A 19434-nucleotide genomic window follows, 5' to 3' on the forward strand; every position below is an offset into this window, starting at 1 on the left:
TAGGTCACTCACCTAATGTAAGCAGAAGTTTTAGTTTTTCAGCTATATCCAAGCTCTGGAACAGTTTTCTACCCTAAATGGAATAGAAAATTATGTCAACAGTTAAATGTCAATCTGTCACAAATACATGCCCAGTGCAACTTTAGGTATATATAAAGAAAATCAGAGTCAGCATGTAGATTTTAGAGTTCTTAGAAAAGTTAGCTGTCAGACGGTAAGCAACTCTCAACCTTAACTATAGCAAAGCTACCATTCCACTATCATGACTGTAAGGTTTATTTTTGTTTGTTTACCTTTTGGGGTTGCTGTTTTTTAAAACAGGAAGTAAATTCAGGGAGGTGAATGAGCTTTCTTAATGTATTTGATTTTTTTCTTTAACTCAAAAAGAATAGGATTTTAAAAACCACACACATTACCATGGAAATATTGTGTAATCTTTCACATCACTATGAACAACTACAATTAAGATTTAGTTTTTAATGTCTATGACAAATAGTCATAGTTTGCTCTAATGTAGTGGCTTTCAACTAATGTTATTCCAATTTTACACAGGAGGAAGCAATTCAAAGAGGTTAAATAACTTGTCTGAGGTCACAGAGCAAGTTAGCAAAGCAGGAAACCGAAGCTAAGATTCCTGATTTCCAATGGCTTGTTCTAACCATTGGATTCCACTGCCCTGACAATGCAATTCAGATAACTTAAATTCTGTTTAATGTAATAAGATTAAAGACAAACATTTTTACTGTCTGAATAATAGTACATCATCATCTTTGTGATAAAGAAGTCCAGTTTATCATGTATAGTTAGTGAAAACTAAGTAGCTGGAATTTATCTGAAGTCACCGAGCCAACAGGCAACACCTTCTGTTTAAATCCATGACACCCTACAGGAACTCAATGCTTTGGTAACAGGATGAGTTTTCCCAGTGATATGCTCTAATAGTAAGCATCGTTAGTATCCACTGAATAGTTATTGTTAATTTAACCATTACTTGCAAAACAGCTTTTCTTGAGTTGACATAGGTACGAAGTGAAAACACATGTATACAAAATTCTTCACTAAGTGTCATATAATAAAAACACACAAGAATTATTCAGTAACATACCACACAAAGCTCAAATAATATAATACCAAGAGACCACACGTCTGATTTAGGGCCAGAGGGCAGCAGCTTCTCACACTGAGTGTGGTCACTAGGTTTGACAAATCCCTGTGCAATTACTTCAGGTGCCAGGTATGATGGGTACCTATAACAATGCAACAAGAATTTGTACATTAAGACATTTGTCAATTACACTAGTCAAAATAAGTTCTTGTACTGAAAAAAAACTGGATAAAAGCAAACTCACTAAAAGTGCACAGCAACTTAGAATGCCCAGAAAGCATAGTAGGTCAAACTGTGCAGACAGAGCTACTGTAATATCTACTATATGAAAAATCCATTTTTTCCTTTATACAAGTGTTTTTTGTGAGGAGTGAATGGTAGCAACATTTAAAAAAAAAAGTGTCCTACACAACACAGAAAATGTTCATTAAACTTTACCATATGCTTGTATTTAACCTAATATTACAAGTGCTTTTTCAGTATGTGTTCTTCCTTGTTGATTTCTTTATAATGTTATATCATTCCCAATATTTAGTTCATAGCCATCAAACAACTTTTAAGTTAATTTAGCAACAGATGGAAAATAAACCAAATAAAAAACAACAATGGCCTCAACAACTCATCTTAATTTTTTTCCATTTAAAGCTTGTTCAGTATGAATCAGCCATAGATAGTACAATACTTAAAACTGAGAAGTCAACTTTTTGGGGTAGAGAGGCCATAGCTGCTGATGTATGTAGCTGCAGAAGCCAAAGGTCCATTGTTAGTTAAAAAATGTCCCAAAGATTACAAGGCGTCAAAAGAAGCCTGACTACAGAAGCGAAACAATTTCATTTTGTGTGTACAAAAAGAGATACATATAGAGGAAGTTACTAATAAGGACAAAGGGGAAAAAACAAGGGGGCAACAGAGAATGAGACCATAAAACTTTGAGGACCAATATAATTCAGAAGTTGAAGAAACCGTTCTCTCACTTACAGGGAACTACAAAAGATTTTGAAACAATAGGTTCTTGGAATGTGAACACGGAAGAAGCAACCAGGGGGGCAGCCCTCCTCACGCAAAGAGGAATTGGTTGCAAATCTGAAGGTAGAGGACCATAGACAAATTGCTAAAGATGAGTCCAAAAGAATAATGCCAGTATGTTGGGACAAAGAAAAGCTAAGACACAAAATGAATTACACATACCAAGGGGCATAAAAGAAGTTATATTCATATATTAGGAGTAAGAGAAAGATAAGGAAAAGCAGAGGACCACTACTTATTGGGGAAGGAGAACTAATAGTGGACAACATCAAGATATCTTTTTCTCACTCATGGGCACATCAATACATGAAACATTACCCAGAAAAATGAAGTGATCAAGTAACATGGAAAAAAATAAAAATGGACCAAAATAAATTTACAGATGATCAAAACATAAATTTTAGGCAAGTTAAAAGTAACTTAAATCTTAATATCTAAGGACACTTTTAGAACTAGAAATTGCGGTTTATTTAAGCTGACCAACTGGTTTATTGTTAAAGTATTTGGCTAAATGGTGGTGAAATTATGTGAGATTTGCCTTGCCATCACAGTTACTCTCAAAAGGCTAAAGTTTAAAATTGTATTGTTAATTAACTTTTTTTTAAACTCTGTGTTTGAAAAAAAAATGATGAAACTGTGGGTGAAAAAAATTCCTTAATTATAGTTACCTACATTGTTTCTATTACAGTTAGACACCCCAATGTGATCCCATTCAGGCATCTCAGGTTGGACACCCCAAATGAATAAATTTAAGCATGTTGCATTCAGCTATAACTTGAATGGGTGTTTGTAAGTATTATTTAATTTCATTCTCTTTTATGTATTTGCATTTCTTGGTGTACTCTGATTTTGTAAAAGTTTTGTTATTCATTTTCTACCCATTTCCTGTGTCTGGCCTGCATACCAGGCTCATAATTATACTATCTGGGGGCTGAAAGTAGATGTCACATTAACAACTTCTACAAAGGAATATAACTACTGCCACAGTGGATCAGACCAGAGGGCCACTGTGTCTGAAAGTGGCCACCAACAGATGTTTCAGAGGAAAGTGTGTAAGAATCCCACAGAAGGCATATGTGGTATAATCTGTCTCCACAAACATAAATCTAACCTCTAATAATTAGTTGTTAGGTTAAGCCAAAACTTTGTAATTGTATTATCTGGATATTCTTGTTATCCATATATGTACCCATTTCCTCTTTGACTCTTATTAGGTGTCACAGTTACAGAGAGAACTGCATCTTAACTCCTTTTAGTCCCTCCGAAGAGTATCCCCTCAGCTGACAGGGGTGGTTTCCTGCACCTCTCATTGGATAGAATCCTGTGGTCAAACCACTCCTAGATTGGATCTCCAAGCTGCAGATCCCTGGTTCCCAACCATGTTAATGCAACAGGCCCAGCCATGTTTAGCACCTCAGACTCCAGGAACCAATGACAACTGAGGTGGTTGAAGTGACTCAAAAACATTTTCTTCAAAATGAATTATTTATTCACTCACCCAAAAGTACGAAGCACACAGAGTTACAGATTAAAAAAAGTTCCAAGGGAATATTTCCCTTTAACTAATGTTTAATCTTTCCTTGCAAGCTTTCATACATTTCAATGCGTGCGCCCAACAATTTACTATCAAATATACAATGCCTAAGATGTCTATCTTGCATGTATGTATCCTTACCCTATAGGAAAATCAACATCAACACCATGAGCTGTCATGTGGTATAGTCCAAATTTAGCCAATTTAATATGTCCCTATAAAACAAAAAATATATTAGCAATGGAACTCTACATATTACATAAGCCACAGAAAAAATTAAAAATATATAAATTCTTTTAAATTGTGCTAGCAACCTGATGAGTGTCAGAAAGAGCTGGAGACTGACATTTTCTATGTGTCCCAAGTGTTTTTAAAAAATACAAAACCTAGCTTCTCAGGTCCCGATTCCTATATGCAGACAAAACTTTACTGAAAATTAATGAGAGCCTTTACTTGTGTGGGAAATAAAATGCACACCACACTAAAAGAATATTAAGCTAAGTTTCCTTTCTTTCTGTGCAGTCATAAGCAATGTTCCTTCATTCTTTTCTTCTTGCATCCAAACCACATTTTTTCCCAACTACTTCTACTCAGGTTTAAAAATCTGAGTGCATTCTTTCTTCTCTTCTCCCTCATTCCATTTATCACTTCATTTATTCAGTCCCTCTCCTTCCTCCCTTCCCATTAATTCCATACCTAACTTTCATTACCAGCCTCCTCTCAAGCACTAACTCATTCCTTTTCATTCGTCTCCCATCCATAATGATGTTAGAAGAACATTTTCTGCATATTACCCCTATACATTACCACAGTTCCTTCCTCTCTGAAGTCAGAGCAGTGACATCTGTGCTGCTTTAGAGAAGGTTACATTAACACTCCCAATATAAAGCCAGGTTTTCCGGGGTTATTTAGTTATAAAGAAATAACTGCAGGCCCAAGCCTGACATACAAACTCTCATTTTACCATGGTCACAAGTTAGGCTGCACCCAAATGGCTTTGATGTCTGGGTGAAGACTACAACACATCAGGTTTTTAAGCAATTTAAGGGGCGGGGGGTGGAAATCAACCCTTTAACAGTCCATGTAACTGCTCTCTCCAGCTCCCCGTCTCCTGTCATCTATTTTAAGTCTTTAATATCATCTTAAAATCCTGAGTATTTTTGTTCCTCAGGGATTTCATTTTCTATTAACTCAGTTTTCACCAAATTGAAATACATGTCATTTACCCAAAGCAAGGAAACAGAACAACAAAAGTGTTTCTGCTTGTTCCCTTTCCCACTTTATTGCAAAGGTAGGATTTGAGATGAGAGATACTGGTAGCCGCATTACTATCTGGCTCCTTTAAAGAGGAGTTTAAAAAAAAAAGCACAATTAGGCTCCTTAGTTTCAGTGCACTGATGTGACTGCTCTGACTACATCCTTATGTTTTTCTTGCTTTTTGTGCATGGCATCTATATTCCTTTCTGCAAACTAGAAAATCTGTGACAGATGAGAGAGAATGATCAGAATTTGGGATTGTACTGATCCACTTAGATTATGAAACAAATAAACCACCATTTAAAAAGCAAATACTAAATTCTGTTCGCGAGAGAGAGAGAGGGGAGGAGATATACGCAGCATTACCCACAACTACACTTAAAGGTTAAATTATCCTACAGCGGTAGTCAAGAAGGTCTAGGAATGCCAATACAAAAAAAAAGTCACAATTGTACAACTTCCTTTAAAAAAAAGAAAAAAAAAAAGACAAAGGGTAAAAAGCCTGGGCTGGGAGATGTGGAAAAAAGAGACAAAGCTGTAAACACATCTGAAATTCTATACATTTTGAGAACACTTGTTGTTTTGACTGTAAAAATGTCTCAATTATAGAAAAATTTCATCCAGAAGGATCCCACGCTATTTCTCACTGGCCAGGCCCCAAAATGTACAACGTGGCACTAACTTTGATTGCTTAATAGGATATTCCAGTAGCCTTACCTCTCGATCCAGGAGAATATTGTGAGGGGAGAGTGCTCGGTGGACCATTCCATGTTTGTTCATATATTGCAAACCCTGCAATACCTCAAATGCTATGCATAAAATCCTTGAAAAGCTGCAAAATAAAACAACATTCTGTACCCATTTCCTTTTTAAAAAAATCGCAAATAAGTATGTAAGTTATGGACACCGATGATTTGATTTCCTTTTGTTACACTGCTACTCTAATTGAGCTATTCCTTCTCATCTGATGAAGTTTTTGTGAGCGGGGATTATTTGCATCAGGGCAATTTTTTTTCCACACCATCCTCCACACTTGCAAAGTTTAGGCTTCATAAGGAGCTTGCAAATCTCTTTCCCAATCTGAGGCAAAGTTTAAATAAGCAAAACCAAAATATATTTTTTCATATTGTTCAGTTACGTTTGTTTGCTGCTTCCTAGTTGTAGTTTAGTTGATGTCACCAGATTTCCTCAGCCAGTTTATCTTTCACATCTAACAGCAGCACTAATTCTTCACCAAAGGTGGGGGGGGGGGAGTTTCAGTCACCAAAAAACTAGTATTCAGAACATTCTGGAGCATATCACAAGCATCAGTGAGGGTAGAGGTAGGAGGGGAAGGTAAATAGTTGATCAGCTAGGGTAGGGAACACAAGCAAGAGGTGCAAAGCAAGCTTGCTGGGATAAAGTAGGTGTATAATAGGACGGTGTCTGAGCTAGGGCAATTATATTGGGGAGAGGGCGAGGAAAAACAAAGATAATGCCAGGAGAAGTCGGGTATATAGCAGCATCCAGAAAGTCAGCTAATTACTCCATCTTGCAGCTCATTCCCATATTCTACTTGAAGCTAGATTAATTCCTTAATCTTTTGATTCTCATATTCTTAATACTCAGACTGAAGGATTTGTTCTGAATGCTGTGCACTCCCCACCCCCGCGAACTCTTAATCACCCCTTCATATAATTGCCCTTGGCCAGAGACAGTTCCTCCTACATGGTATTACCAACTCTACTTTAGAATTTACCTCCAAAATGTACCAATGAAATAAATTCAAGTGGCTGGAAGACGGAATTCCCCCAGGTTTAATGGAGGTGGTACACAAGGTGTATCAAAATGGTTAGCCTGACAAGAGGGGAATAAAAAACATTACTCCTTCAGTAACAGTACTAGCACACTCCTCCAACTGGAGTGAGAGACAGCATATTTTCTAAGCTGGTAGCACAGAGGGCAGGAAAAAACACAGTGATCACTGCAATTACTTGAGACGCAGATAACTAGAGTACTCCATTTCCAGAAAGGGGATAAGGTTATAATACTGTAGTATGTACCTCGTATATTAAGTGCCATTTATAAATCCTCAGTATTCAAAGTACAAATTCTCCATCTTGCCTTAGCCATCAATATCCCCTTAAGGAGAGGCTGACATCAATGACAAATTGTACTGAATTCTGTGCAATATTATCCCACATATTATTAACAGTATTATCCCACAAGGAACTGAAAATGAACTAGCACACTAATCTCACTTGCAACAAAATAGACTAGTGCTGCTGCCAGCCTCCCTGGACAGATTTAATTTGAACAAATGTTCTACGGCACCCATACACTACGGTGTTGAACTTGTCAGGAATCTGCAGGATACAGCATAGTTTACGTGCCTATAAAACGGTATGTAGCACACTCACCTCACCTTTAAAAAATAAAAATAACTGCATTAAAACTGATCCTTGTTTTGTGCAATTTTTCTCCGTGGATATAATAGTGAAACTTAAAGTAGTCACTCCAACATGTGCTTGCACCCCAAGAGAGTTACCAATTACTGTGACAGCTTTAATAGACTCTTATTGCCTTCCCTCCAGTAAAAAAGAATATCTCTCTCTCACACACACACACACACACACACTCCACAACTGTCTGGTCAAAAACCATGAAAAACATCAGAATGATAAACAGATTGCTCTTCGCTAGCCCTCTGCACAGATACTTGTTTATAAAGAGATACCATCAGAGTTAGGCCCTTAAATTTAGAGGGCAAGACCCAGATGCAAGTCTTCCAGATTCCGATAATTTATTTATTTTTATTTTGAATAAATTCTCACACTGTTTGGCCACTCAAACTTTCTAGACCAGTAGTTCTCAAACTTTTGTACTGGTGTCCCCTTTCACATAGCAAGCCTCTGAGTGCGACCCTCCCCCCTCCCCCCATATAAATTAAAACACTTTCTTATATATTTAACACCATTATAAATGCTGGATGCAAAGCAGGGTTTGGAATAGAGGCTGACAGCTAGCGAGCCCCCATGTAAAACCTCGTGACCCCCTGAGGGGTCCCGACCCCCAGTTTGAGAACCCCTGTTCTAGACTTTAGATGAAAACAAAAACCAAACAAATATCCACATTTCAGGGCCTGTCCATGATTTTAAAAAAAACAAAAAAACAAAACCAGCATGTCCCAGGTTGGCTGATTGTCAAGGTGAGCCTCTTGTTTAAGATACACACTTAGATGTTGCTAATAACAGTTTTAAACCAGTGAAGTCACATAGCAGTTCCACAGCAACAGATGGACATCATAAATAAAAATTTAAAATTTCATTGCAGACAGAGTAAGAAAACACTGTGGTTTGTTAGAGACATCTTCATTAGTAACAAAGGAAACAGAAGAGCACTAGCTATTTAAATTCCTTTATGTATGAATATTCTCAGTCTCCCAAGTAGTTCCAGCAAAAATGTTTACCTTTACTGGGTGTGACAGGAATTTTAAATTTATGAAGTCTTTATAATGGTGCAACAGACACTTGTTTATAAACAGACACCACCAGAGTTAGGCCCTTAAATTTAGAGGGCAAGGCCCACATGCAAAAGTCTTTCAGATTCACTAATTTAATTTTTATTTTTAATAATGGTGCAAGGTAGCGAATACACGAATGCAGTTCTGAAAGCAATGCTACCACCTGAACACCAAGGGCGAAGAGCTTGATCAATGTAAGGATACCAGGTCCCTCCTAGTCATTCCTGGGATAAACACAAGGAATATGACTACTAAAACTTAGCATTATGTAGTTGATAGTTGAAAAAGTAGTTTCTTCACATTTTCAGTGTGCTAGTCGTTCCTAAGCTCTCATAATAAAACGCATAATAAAAGCTATTAAAAATCTTCTTTCATTCTAACAGAGCTTAAAAATGTTTATATCTTTAGAGAAGGGGTCTTTGGATGACCAGTGATTTATCAAGCAAAACACTGAGAATGAAGTAGCAGGTAGAAGATTTCACAGTCAGGTAGAAGGTTTCACAGTGAGGTAGGGATATGGTGTGAATGGTAATCTATCTTACAAAGCAGACAAACGCACCATGTACCTGAGCTACATAGATATTTTCATCCTCTGAACAGATGACAAACTCCTTCATAGATTTTCACCACAACTTCAACCACCACCACCTATCCATTAAACTCTCTCTGGAACACTCACATACCAGCATCAACTTCCTGGACACCACGATCTGCTTCAGCAATGAACAGCTACCCAAGAAATCTTATCTTCAGCCAGGCACTCAGATACCACAGAATATGCTCCAAGGAGAAAGACCAGGATATACACTGTAACACATTCAAAATCACCTTTACCAAACAAGGATGATCCACAGAAAAGTAGATCGCACCATGGAACAGGTCACCCAAATACCCTGAGAGAACCGGCTTCAATACAAGGAATAAACCCCCCTTCAACCGCCTACCCTTAGTTGTCACCTACCATCCCACACTGGAACCCAAACAGGGTATCATCAAACAATGACAACCCATACTCAATGGAGACCCCATCCTGAAAGAAATCTTTCCTGAACCCCCTCTTCTGGCCTTCAAACAACCCCCAACCTCTCCAAGTTCATCATCAGAAACAAGCTCCCCACAGACCAGGACACACCATCTCAAAGGGGCACCAGACTCTGCCAGAACAACAGATGCAAAACCTATAGACTTATCTCCACTGCTACAATGATCGACACCCCACACAACGCACCTTTCAAGATCAATTTGCTCCTTCCCATGCCTATAAAAACATGTGGTTTACCTCAAACAGTGCACTAAATACTCAAACAGCAACTGCAGGGATGAAACCTGATAATCACTATGCTCTCAAATGAATTCACACAGGAAAATGATAAAAGACAAAAACACCGTATTATCTGTGGATATATATATGGAGAGATCACAAAGTGATCTCTCTACATCCAACCTATTAGTACTCAACCTCAAAGAAAACCTGCACAACACATTTAAAAGATAAGCCTGGGACCTTATATTAAAGTTAAATTCATACCTTTGCTAGACACTAAAAATTATGGACTGAATAGAGAGACTGGATTTATGGCTTATTACAACAATGTATATAAACCCACTGACACAACCCCCGGCCCCTCTGCCAGCAGCTCCCCATTCCTTCCTTTCCCTCCTCCGACTGGGGGCTAACTAACCACTTCACTTTGAATGGTCCCTTGGAAAATGTATTAACCATCTGTTAAACAATCTGTTCCATCTTGTATTTAGCTGTGACATTCAGAGTAAGTCACCCAGATGTCAAGAAGAACTCAAAAGTTTGACTCTCTCACTAACAGAAGTTGGTCCAATAAATAAACATTACCTCACCTGCCTTGTCTCTCTTAATAGGTCATCAGACACATTGTAGGACAAGGTGGTCCCTTGACCAGAGGGCCTTAGAATGACTGCATTTGAAATAAATTTCTTAAATGGGTATCTGCCTGAGTAAAGATATGCTCAACTGTTACACTAGAGGGCCTCAGCTGCACACCTATCATTCTTGAATTGAGTGACCACACAGAATGGGTAAAAGCGTGGCCACAAAACTACTCCAAGAATGCCTGAAAATGTCTTCAGATTTTTCTGTCATTAAACACAGTTCCAGAATGATTAAACATAAAAGTATCAGAGGGATAGCCGTGTTAGTCTGTGGTCAAAAACCCACTTCTTCAGATGCATGGATAAACATCCATACACTCCATGCATCTGAAGAGGTGATTTTTTTTTTTTTTTACCCACGAAAGCTTATGCCCAAATAAATCTGTTAGTCTTTAAGGTGCCACAGGACTCCTCGTTGTTTTTAAACATAAAAGAGAAGGTCTGCCATCCTGATCTCTGCAGTTTCATTGACTGACAAAATGGATTAAAAATGTATACGTAAAAATATGAGCACATTTGCTTTTCATATTGATCAACCTTTAAATGGTGAAAAAAAATAATCAATTCAAATTCCACTGCATCCCAGTAGCCAAAAAGCTATCACCATAGCATCTCAGTGCAATGGTCACCGAGAAACAGAATATGCACATCTTCCATAAGTAAACAAATACTCTATTACCAAAATTAATAATGCTGTGCATATCAGATACCCTTCTTTAGGAAAGAGTATTGCTTGTGGTTATTACCACTATGATTTACGTTTAACTGCTATTAGCCTGACAATCGTATGCAAACTTGAATGATTGCAAGTGAGTGAGAAATGGGCAGAAGAGGCACTTTATGCACCGACATAAGGCTGGGCACAACAGCAGTCCTTGTGCTCCCCAAGCGAACTGCTTCAGGCTAGCGATGCGTCTAGCCTCCTCAGATTGGTTTGGGTCCTTCCAAGTCTCTCTAGGTACTAATGGAACTGTTCCACCATTGGGTGCACAAGCTGCACCCTCCCAACTTACACTGCCACCTGGAGATCCCACTGACCTTGCATTACACCTTTGATGGTAACGGGTTTTAGTCACATTTGATTCCTTAGTAAGCATCTACTTACTTGCTCCAAGTGAATAAGATGACTTGGGCTACATCAGTGTTCCTCAGGATGGGGAGAGGCCTGAGAAGCGGTACTTGTCCAGAGTACCGCTGTTCCAAAGTCTTTAGCTATTACAGACATAGAGAAAGCTTCAAAACACGAAACAAATGTAATTTATAAAGAGAGGTCTGCCCAAATTTGCAGAGAGTTTGAAACAATAGCTCCATGGTGTAAACTGCCCCATGCATTTTAATGGATGCTCACTTAGCAAGTGTGATACTTTAATATCATCATGTCAACCACTTCATTGCTCATCAAAGCAGATAAGAAATAAGTACCACCATATTATGAAGATCTCTACCAGCCTCTCTTAAAAGCAGTGGTTCTCAAACTTATTTGACTTCTTTGTGTCTGTAGTAATTTATGCTCCCGCCCCCCCCAGTACATCTATTGCCACCCAGCTCTGAAAGCAGCGCCGTGCCAGCAGCAGCACAGAAGTAAGGGTGGCAACGTGAAAAGTGATATTCATCAATATAATTTTTCACAGCAGACCGAATTCCCCATTGCCACCCTTACTTCTGTGCTGCTGCTGCCACCCTGGGGTTGACAGCCAGAGCCCCGCCACCTGCAAATGAGTGATTGGGGGTGGGGGGGTGCAGGAAGGAGAGCCTGAACCGCCTCCTGGTGAGGAACTGAGGGGGAGCGGGGGAGGACAGCCCGAGCCCAGATGACGGGGCTCTGGCTGTTGGCCCCGGAAAGGTGGAATTCTGGTTGTCTCCTTTATCCCCGCCTCCCAGGTGTTCTCAACCCTTCTGCACAAGCCCCAGCCACATGGGACTGACAGCCAGAGCTCTTTAAAAAAAACAAACAAACAAAAAAAACCACACATAGCTCCTGCCTCCCTTAACACATTCCCGTGCCTCCCCTGGGAGGCCCACCCTACAGTTTGAGAACTGCTGTCTTGAAGTTTGTACGCACATGTGGGAGGATATATGAAGGACTAGCGAGGGGGATCGAAGATGCATAAATTAAGATATGGAGGCCTTTAAAGACCACGTGTTAGGGTGTCAGGTGAAGGTCACCCATGGTTTCCCTTTCCTAAGGGGGCAAGGAGGAGACTTCTAATGGGACTTGTGATCTTAAGTCACTAAGTTGCTTCTGAATTTACCACCTTCTATAACCATGTAAAAAAAATATTTCAGAATTAATCTAAAAGTATTGTTCTTGCTTAGAAGGCCATTACCGATGTTGATACCAACAAGATAAATTGTCAGTACACAAACTACAACTAAAGCGTCTTTGGAAAGCCTTAAAACTTTTTTTTCCACTTGGGCATCATACTACAAGAGAGACAAGAATGATATTACTGAACACTCCGGCCTACCATGAAACCTTGCTTCTGGGAAGTAAAATGGATTGTGGATCTTAAAAGTTGTTTAACAACGAAATTGGTGTGTTAAAAAGATGTGCCACGTTTTGTACAGTTACCATTATGGCACGTGATTAAATATGAAGACATTCTGCATATATATTTATAAAAAGATGACACCCATTAGATCATCCAGCCAATGCAGGGTATTCCCTCCAGAACATACACTGCAGCTTAAGCCAATCTATTTTTAAGTTCCTCAAGGGACAGAATTCTACTTTTTCTGGGAGACTGTTCACCAACATCATCATACCATGAGCAAGTATTGCCTAATGTTCAGTCTAAATCAGAGGTGAGCAAACTACGGCCCGCAGGACCCTCCTGCCCGGCCTGGGAGGCTCACCCCCAACTGCTCCCCCGCTGTTCCTCAGCTCACTGCGCTGCCAGCACAATGCTCCAGGCGGCGCGGCGGGGCTGCGAGCTCCTGGGGCAGTGCAGCTGCAGAGCCCAGCCTGACCCGGTGCTCTGTGCCGTGCGGTATAGGGGCAGGGAGCAGGGCGGGTTGGATAGAGGGCAGGGGAGTTCAGAGGGGTAGTCGGGGGGTGGATAGGGGTCAGGGCAGTCAGAAGGCAGAGAACAGGGGGGTTGAATGGGGGCAGAGGTCCCGGGGGGACAGTCAGGAAGGATCGGGGAGGGGTTGGATAGGGCAGTGGGGGGCGGGCAGGGGTTCCGGGGGCGGTCAGGGGAAGGGGTGGTTGGATGGAGCAGGGGTCCCGGGGGAGTGGCTGTCAGAGAACAGGGGGGGTTGGATGGGGCAGGAGTCCCGGGGGAGGGGGCTGTCAGGGGGCGAGAAGCGGGGTGTGGGGGCCGGGCCACGTCACCCTCCCCTAACCGGCCCTCCATACAATTTTCGAAACCTGATGCGACCCTCAGGCCAAAAAGTTTGCCCGCCCCTGGTCTAAATAAACATATACGATTACATTAAGAACACCACCCAAGCAATACACTTTGTACTGCTATAAATGATTCTTCTTCATCCTGGAGGTTTACTTCAGTCACTTCAAGAATATCCTTGAAGCAATTGGCTCAATGTAGCAATAAACCATGGTAGGCTTTTGAGGGATGCCTCAGATGCAGTGGATCAGCTTCATGCCAACCACCCATAAAGTGCACCAATATCATACTCACTAATGAACACCACTGTTTTTCTTGTTACAGTGGAGTAGGATTTTTTTTTTAATTAAAATTAAGTTTTGAATTTTATTATATATATATTCAAAAATTACATATAGAATTTCCACTTATAACTGTTTGCAGGAGAAAGAAAAAAAGTAGGGAAAACTTATAAAAAGAACCCACATACTAATTTTCTACTATTAATGTTTTTCAATTTTTTAAAAATAGGTGTTGGATTAATCCAAGAAACCTCTTTCTCCTCCAACCTCCAAAGAATTCATCTAATGGTCAGATCCTCCAACGGTCCTTCACTGCGAGCAAGCCAATGCATATATTTAAATTTATATATTGTATCCTTGTTGATGCACAAAGTTAGATGTTACATTTATCATTCTTTATTAGAATTCTAAACCAGCAATCTTCCATCAACACTGTCTTCAGTGTTATTTTTTGCATTAGTCCAAACATTTCTTGAAAGATGGGATGTCTGAGTGGTATTAATATCAGGTCCAAAAAACTCAAATTCCCTAGAATTACAGGTCTAGATACTGACAGGACCAAAGACTCAAAGATCAGAGTTTCATCCTTATGGAAGTAGATAAGTAAAACACCATGCAGTTTACTGTGTGAACATCTTTCAGGCAAGACCTCAAGAGGTATCTATGCTCGGTGTAGTCTTAACAGTCCATAGCTTTGTTTGGGTTTTGCCACAAATAGGTGTTTGCTATACATGTTGTGCATCAGGTCTTGTTTACACATTTAGGTCATAGCAAGCTGGGTTGTAAATCTACCCTGAACAAGCCTTCCTCACACAAAGTGTCCATATGGACCCTCTTGAGGTTCACTAAAAGTTCCATAAAGCACTCTGATCTACCCTGTTCTGAAGCGAGACAGATCAAGACACACTATGGACATTTTAGTGCACAACACCACGGTCCAGACAGCATGCAGAAGGCTAGTGCAGAGTAGATTTACACCCCAGCTTGTCGCTGTTTGTATAGACAAACCTTCAGTGAGACTGTGCTCACCCATCCCTGAGACAACTGCATTTTAGTGGTGTTGTATGAATATTCGCTGTGAAACATTTTTTGGAAGTTGGGATGAAAAGTGAATTTTTCTCCAGGGGTTCCCGAGAGTTGGCCCAGTAAGCCTTATTCTTGGGTTCTTCTCTCTTCACAAGAGACTGACAGGCAGTTGGACAATCAGAAGAAACGAGTTTCTCTGCAAAGGGGTGCTGCACAGATGAACCAAGAATACAGATTCTCAATAATTTCCAACAAGAGGTTTTTTTTCTTTTTTTTTGGGGGGGGGGGGGGTTTGTTTCTTGGGTTTTTTTTTATTTTTATTACAGTTCCCTCCCTCCAGCCCCAGTCTGAAATACTCTAAATCTGTTAAAAAGAAAAGGAGTACTAGTGGCACCTTAGAGACTAACCAATATATTTGAGCATAAGCTTTTGTGAGCTACAGCTCATTTCATCGGATGCATGTTGAGCTTCAGGACATGCTTCAAATGTTATCTCTTTATTAAGGCTTTTTGAGAAGGGAGGAGCAATAACAAGGGATGATATGTCTAGGTGAAGACAGAGTACTGTAGGTTTGATTTTTATCTCTGGGTAGGGGATGAGGGGAAGTATCTAAAAGGTGCTTTATCTTTTATGTCACTGCACTTTTAATTATGTCAAAAGATACTTAAGGCACAGGATACGCTTTTTAAGAATTAGTTATAAACAAAAATAAAAAAACTGAACTGGGTAACATCAACGGTACAGAACACCAGCAGAATGAGTACAGGGATTACTGGAGCTGCTCTCTCAGAAATCCATTTTAGAAGGAGGAAAAAGATTCCCATTCTTATGCAAGTAGCTCCAAAAATCCATACTAGCAAGCTCTCAAAAGTAATATAAATGAGCTGAATTAGACTGGGGAAAAGAAGAGTTTTTAAGACGAATAAAAAATGATGAATACTATATTACAGCCTTCAGAATTTATCAGCCAAAAACTGCACCTAATGATTAATGTGTCCACACTCATGATTAGAAAACAAACGGATGGAATTACAGATTTATAGAGGCCATTTCCATTTCTACCCAGGAGTCAACCTGACCTCTGGTCTGATGAGTTTTTAACAGACTGGAGATAAGAGAACCTTTCCTGGAAGTATGCTCAACTAAACCACCAAAGCAACAGTTGCTTTGGAAGTGGTTTGCCTTTTTGTGCTACTTCAAAGGAAATGATAGGGTAATCCGTTTCTCAGAGCGTTTGTCCTTCCCAGATAACATTTAAGAGTTCAGACCACATTCAAGATTCTTCTTTTGTCACATTTTGTGTTGAGGGAGAGATACTGCTTGATTAATGTCTAGGCATTTTTCTTTGGAATGAACCAAGGCACAGTTCTAAACTCTGCTGTGTCAGGATAAAAAAAAAAAATACTGAAATCCAAATATGAAGTAGAATGAGAAGCACAGAGTGCTTACCTTTTCCTACAGGTCTCATCAATCTTAGCAAGAAGTCTGCTCCCTTGGAAGAGGAGAAGAGGACATTACAGATTGTACATGTGGTTAGGATCTTGGGTTAGACATCTGACCTTCTACATTTCAGGACAAACAACATTGTGCATCTGGTTGCTGTCCATTTTAGAAAGATGTTATCAAGGGCCCTTTTAATTTTTCTACATTTTCAGGCATCTTCAAAAGAAAAACAAAACTTCTCCTTAAGACCAGCATGTCAACATCTGCTTCTCCCTAAGCTAGAGCAGAAAGTAACTCCTGTGTGAACTAACAGCAATCACCCTTTATAACAGGTCACTCATTATTCTGAGTCCTCCATCTCTTTGGCAATTGACTGTGCAGAGGATGACCTATTATTTTAGCTGTTATCTGAAGCTATTTTCTACAGAAAGACACTGTATAAGTGTCAGTATTATTATTACAATTTTTTTTTAATATTCAGTTTCACAACAGTATTTGATATTACCAGCACTGTCCATTTTATTGTGTGACATTCCATTGTTCTAGCTTCCAGGAAGTTATTTCAAATACCACTGTTTTTGAACAAAGAAAACAATTTCTTTGCCCGGGAGTGGGAAAAGGGAATTTGCAAGATACATTTGACAGCTGGCGGCAGCACCACAGATGGCTCAGAGGCTGAAATAAAAATTCCTCAATATGTGCATTATGAATTCTTAGACCACAAGGACCAGTAATCACACAACTGGAATTCTGAGATAGTTGGATTCAAGAGATAGACCTATGAAGTTGTTGAAAAGAAAATGACATGAGAAAATAAATAGCCAAAAGAAGATAAAGAAAATATTTTTGCAAGCCAGAATGATAATAAGCAGGTTGTAGGTTCATACAAGCACACTGAAAAAGAAAGTTAATGGCAGCCTGAATATGGAACCTGTACACTGTACCACTTAGCAAAAGCATATTCAGAGCATTAACTGAAAAATATACCTCCTTTCTTTTTCAGTCCTATCATAGCTGTCTGCTTCCACACTTATGTGACGCCCCAACATACAAGCTGGGCCCACTGAGATTTTTGCGCTGTAATAATCAGAAGACACAGGCCAGTTTAAGATTCCCAGCAGCACTTCCTTTTCCTAGACAAAGCATTCACACCATTGTCAAGATAGACTAATACTGGGTGCTGCAGAACAGCCACAGCTGGTGTCATAATCCTACTGGGATTAGGAGTTGGTTGGAAAAAAAACCAAACGCCTATATTCTTTGGCAGTGGCTAGTGCACTATGGGACAGCTAGTCAGAATGCACTGATAGACATACGCTAAGGTAGTCTAGTACTCGTGGCTGCAAATACAAGGTTGGAACAGCAGAAAACATGATGTACTGACACAAACCAAATCACGTCATTTGTAATTGGTTAAGATGACTGTCTTTCACTAGCTACAATGTCATGACTGCTGTGACAGTTTGAATATCTCTGTGTCCAGTTATGCACTATATGTGGTTTTATTAATGCTATTTGTAAGCACAACAGTCACTGAGAATTAGATCATCCATTTTGTAGCAGGAACTTGAAACATAATGAGGAAGCTATGTCTAGAAAGTGGTGAAAAAGCAATCAAGGGCCATTAGCATTAACATTAATTGGCTCTCTCATCCTTGAACAATGGGTTTTTGCCAGCTGGGCCTTTCCTTTGAATGGACTCTTCACCAAAAACCTCATTTGCGAGAAGGGAGCTGGAACTCTCTCTGATTCACTTACATAGATGGGAAAGCTGCAGCTTTCTCTGCTTGACAGACACAGAGATTGTTTCTCCAAGCCAAAGGAAGCCATTTCATCACCTGAAACAAGAGACCCAAGAGGAGGACAGGTTTCAGAGGGGTAGCCGTGTTAGTCTGCATCAGCAAAAACAACAAGGAGTCCTTGTGGCACCTTAGAGACTAACAAATTTATTTGGGCATAAGCTTTCGTGGGCTACAACCCACTTCATCAGACACATGGAGTGGAAAATACAGTAGGTAGGTATAAATACATAGCATATGAAAAGATGGGAGTTGCCTTACTGAGTGGGGGGTCAGAACTAACGAGGCCAATTCAATTAGGGTGGATGTGGCCCATTTCCAACAGTTGACAAGAAGGTCTGAGTAACAGAGAGAAAATTATTTTTTGTAGTGACCCAGCCACTCCCAGTCTATTCAGGACTAATTTGATGGTATCAAGTTGCAAATTAACTAGAGTTCTGCAGTTTCTCATTGGAGTCTGTTTTTGAAGGTTTTTTTGGTTGAAGAATTGCCGCTGTTAAGTCTGTTATTGAGTGTCCAGGGAGACTGAAGTGCTCTCCTACTGGTTTTTGAATGTTACAATTCTTGAGGTCTGATTTGTGTCCATTTATTCATTTGCATAGAGATTGTTTGGTTTGTCCAAAGTAATGGCAGAGGGGCACTGCTAGCACATGATGGCATATATCATATGGTAGATGTGCAGGTGAATGAGCCCCTGATGGTGTGGCTGATGTGGTTAGGTCCTATGATGGTGTCCCTTGAACAGAGTAGGCAACGCAGTTTGTTGCAGGGATTGGTTTCTGAGTTAGTATTTCTGTTGCGTGGTGTGTAGTTGCTGGTATTTGCTTCAGGTTGGGGGGCTGTCGGTAAGCGAGGTCTGTGAGAGTGTTGGGTCATCCTTCAGGATAGCTTGTAGATCCTTGATGATGTGCTGGAGAGGTTTTAGTTGGGGGCTGTAGGTGATGGCTAGTGGCATTCTGTTACTTTCTTTGTTGGACCTGTCCTGTAGTAGGTGACTTCTGGGTACCCTTCTGGCTCTGTCAATCTGTTTCTTCACTTCCCTAGGTGGGTATTGTAGTTTTAAGAACGTTTGATAGAGATCCTGTACGTGTTTGTCTCTGAGGGACTGGAGCAAATGTGGTTGTATCTTAGAGCTTGGCTGTAGACAATGGATCATGTGATGTGGTCTGGATGAAAGCTGGAGGCATGTAGGTAAGTACAGCGGTCAGT

At 40.0% G+C, this 19434-nt stretch overlaps 1 protein-coding gene across 10 annotated transcripts in view; it reads right to left on the reverse strand.

Moving 5' to 3' along the window:
- Positions 1-19434, reverse strand: part of TBCK (TBC1 domain containing kinase) — a 181165-nt gene that overhangs the window by 123073 nt on the left and 38658 nt on the right. For 8 of the 10 annotated variants that reach the window (XM_043545291.1, XM_007054394.4, XM_043545292.1 and 5 more), the window contains 4 exons: positions 5640-5754; positions 3807-3880; positions 1106-1247; positions 13-73 (listed from right to left, as the gene is read on the reverse strand). In XM_043545291.1, coding sequence (XP_043401226.1) covers positions 13-73; positions 1106-1247; positions 3807-3880; positions 5640-5754 — 392 coding nt within the window. Of the gene's footprint in view, positions 1-12; positions 74-1105; positions 1248-3806; positions 3881-5639; positions 5755-11434; positions 11542-19434 lie in introns of all 10 variants that reach the window. The other 2 variants (XM_027833649.3, XM_043545293.1) reach the window with 2 other exon arrangements.

The sequence above is a fragment of the Chelonia mydas genome, chromosome 4 (assembly GCF_015237465.2).
Source record: "Chelonia mydas isolate rCheMyd1 chromosome 4, rCheMyd1.pri.v2, whole genome shotgun sequence".
Classification (NCBI taxonomy): domain Eukaryota; kingdom Metazoa; phylum Chordata; order Testudines; family Cheloniidae; genus Chelonia; species Chelonia mydas.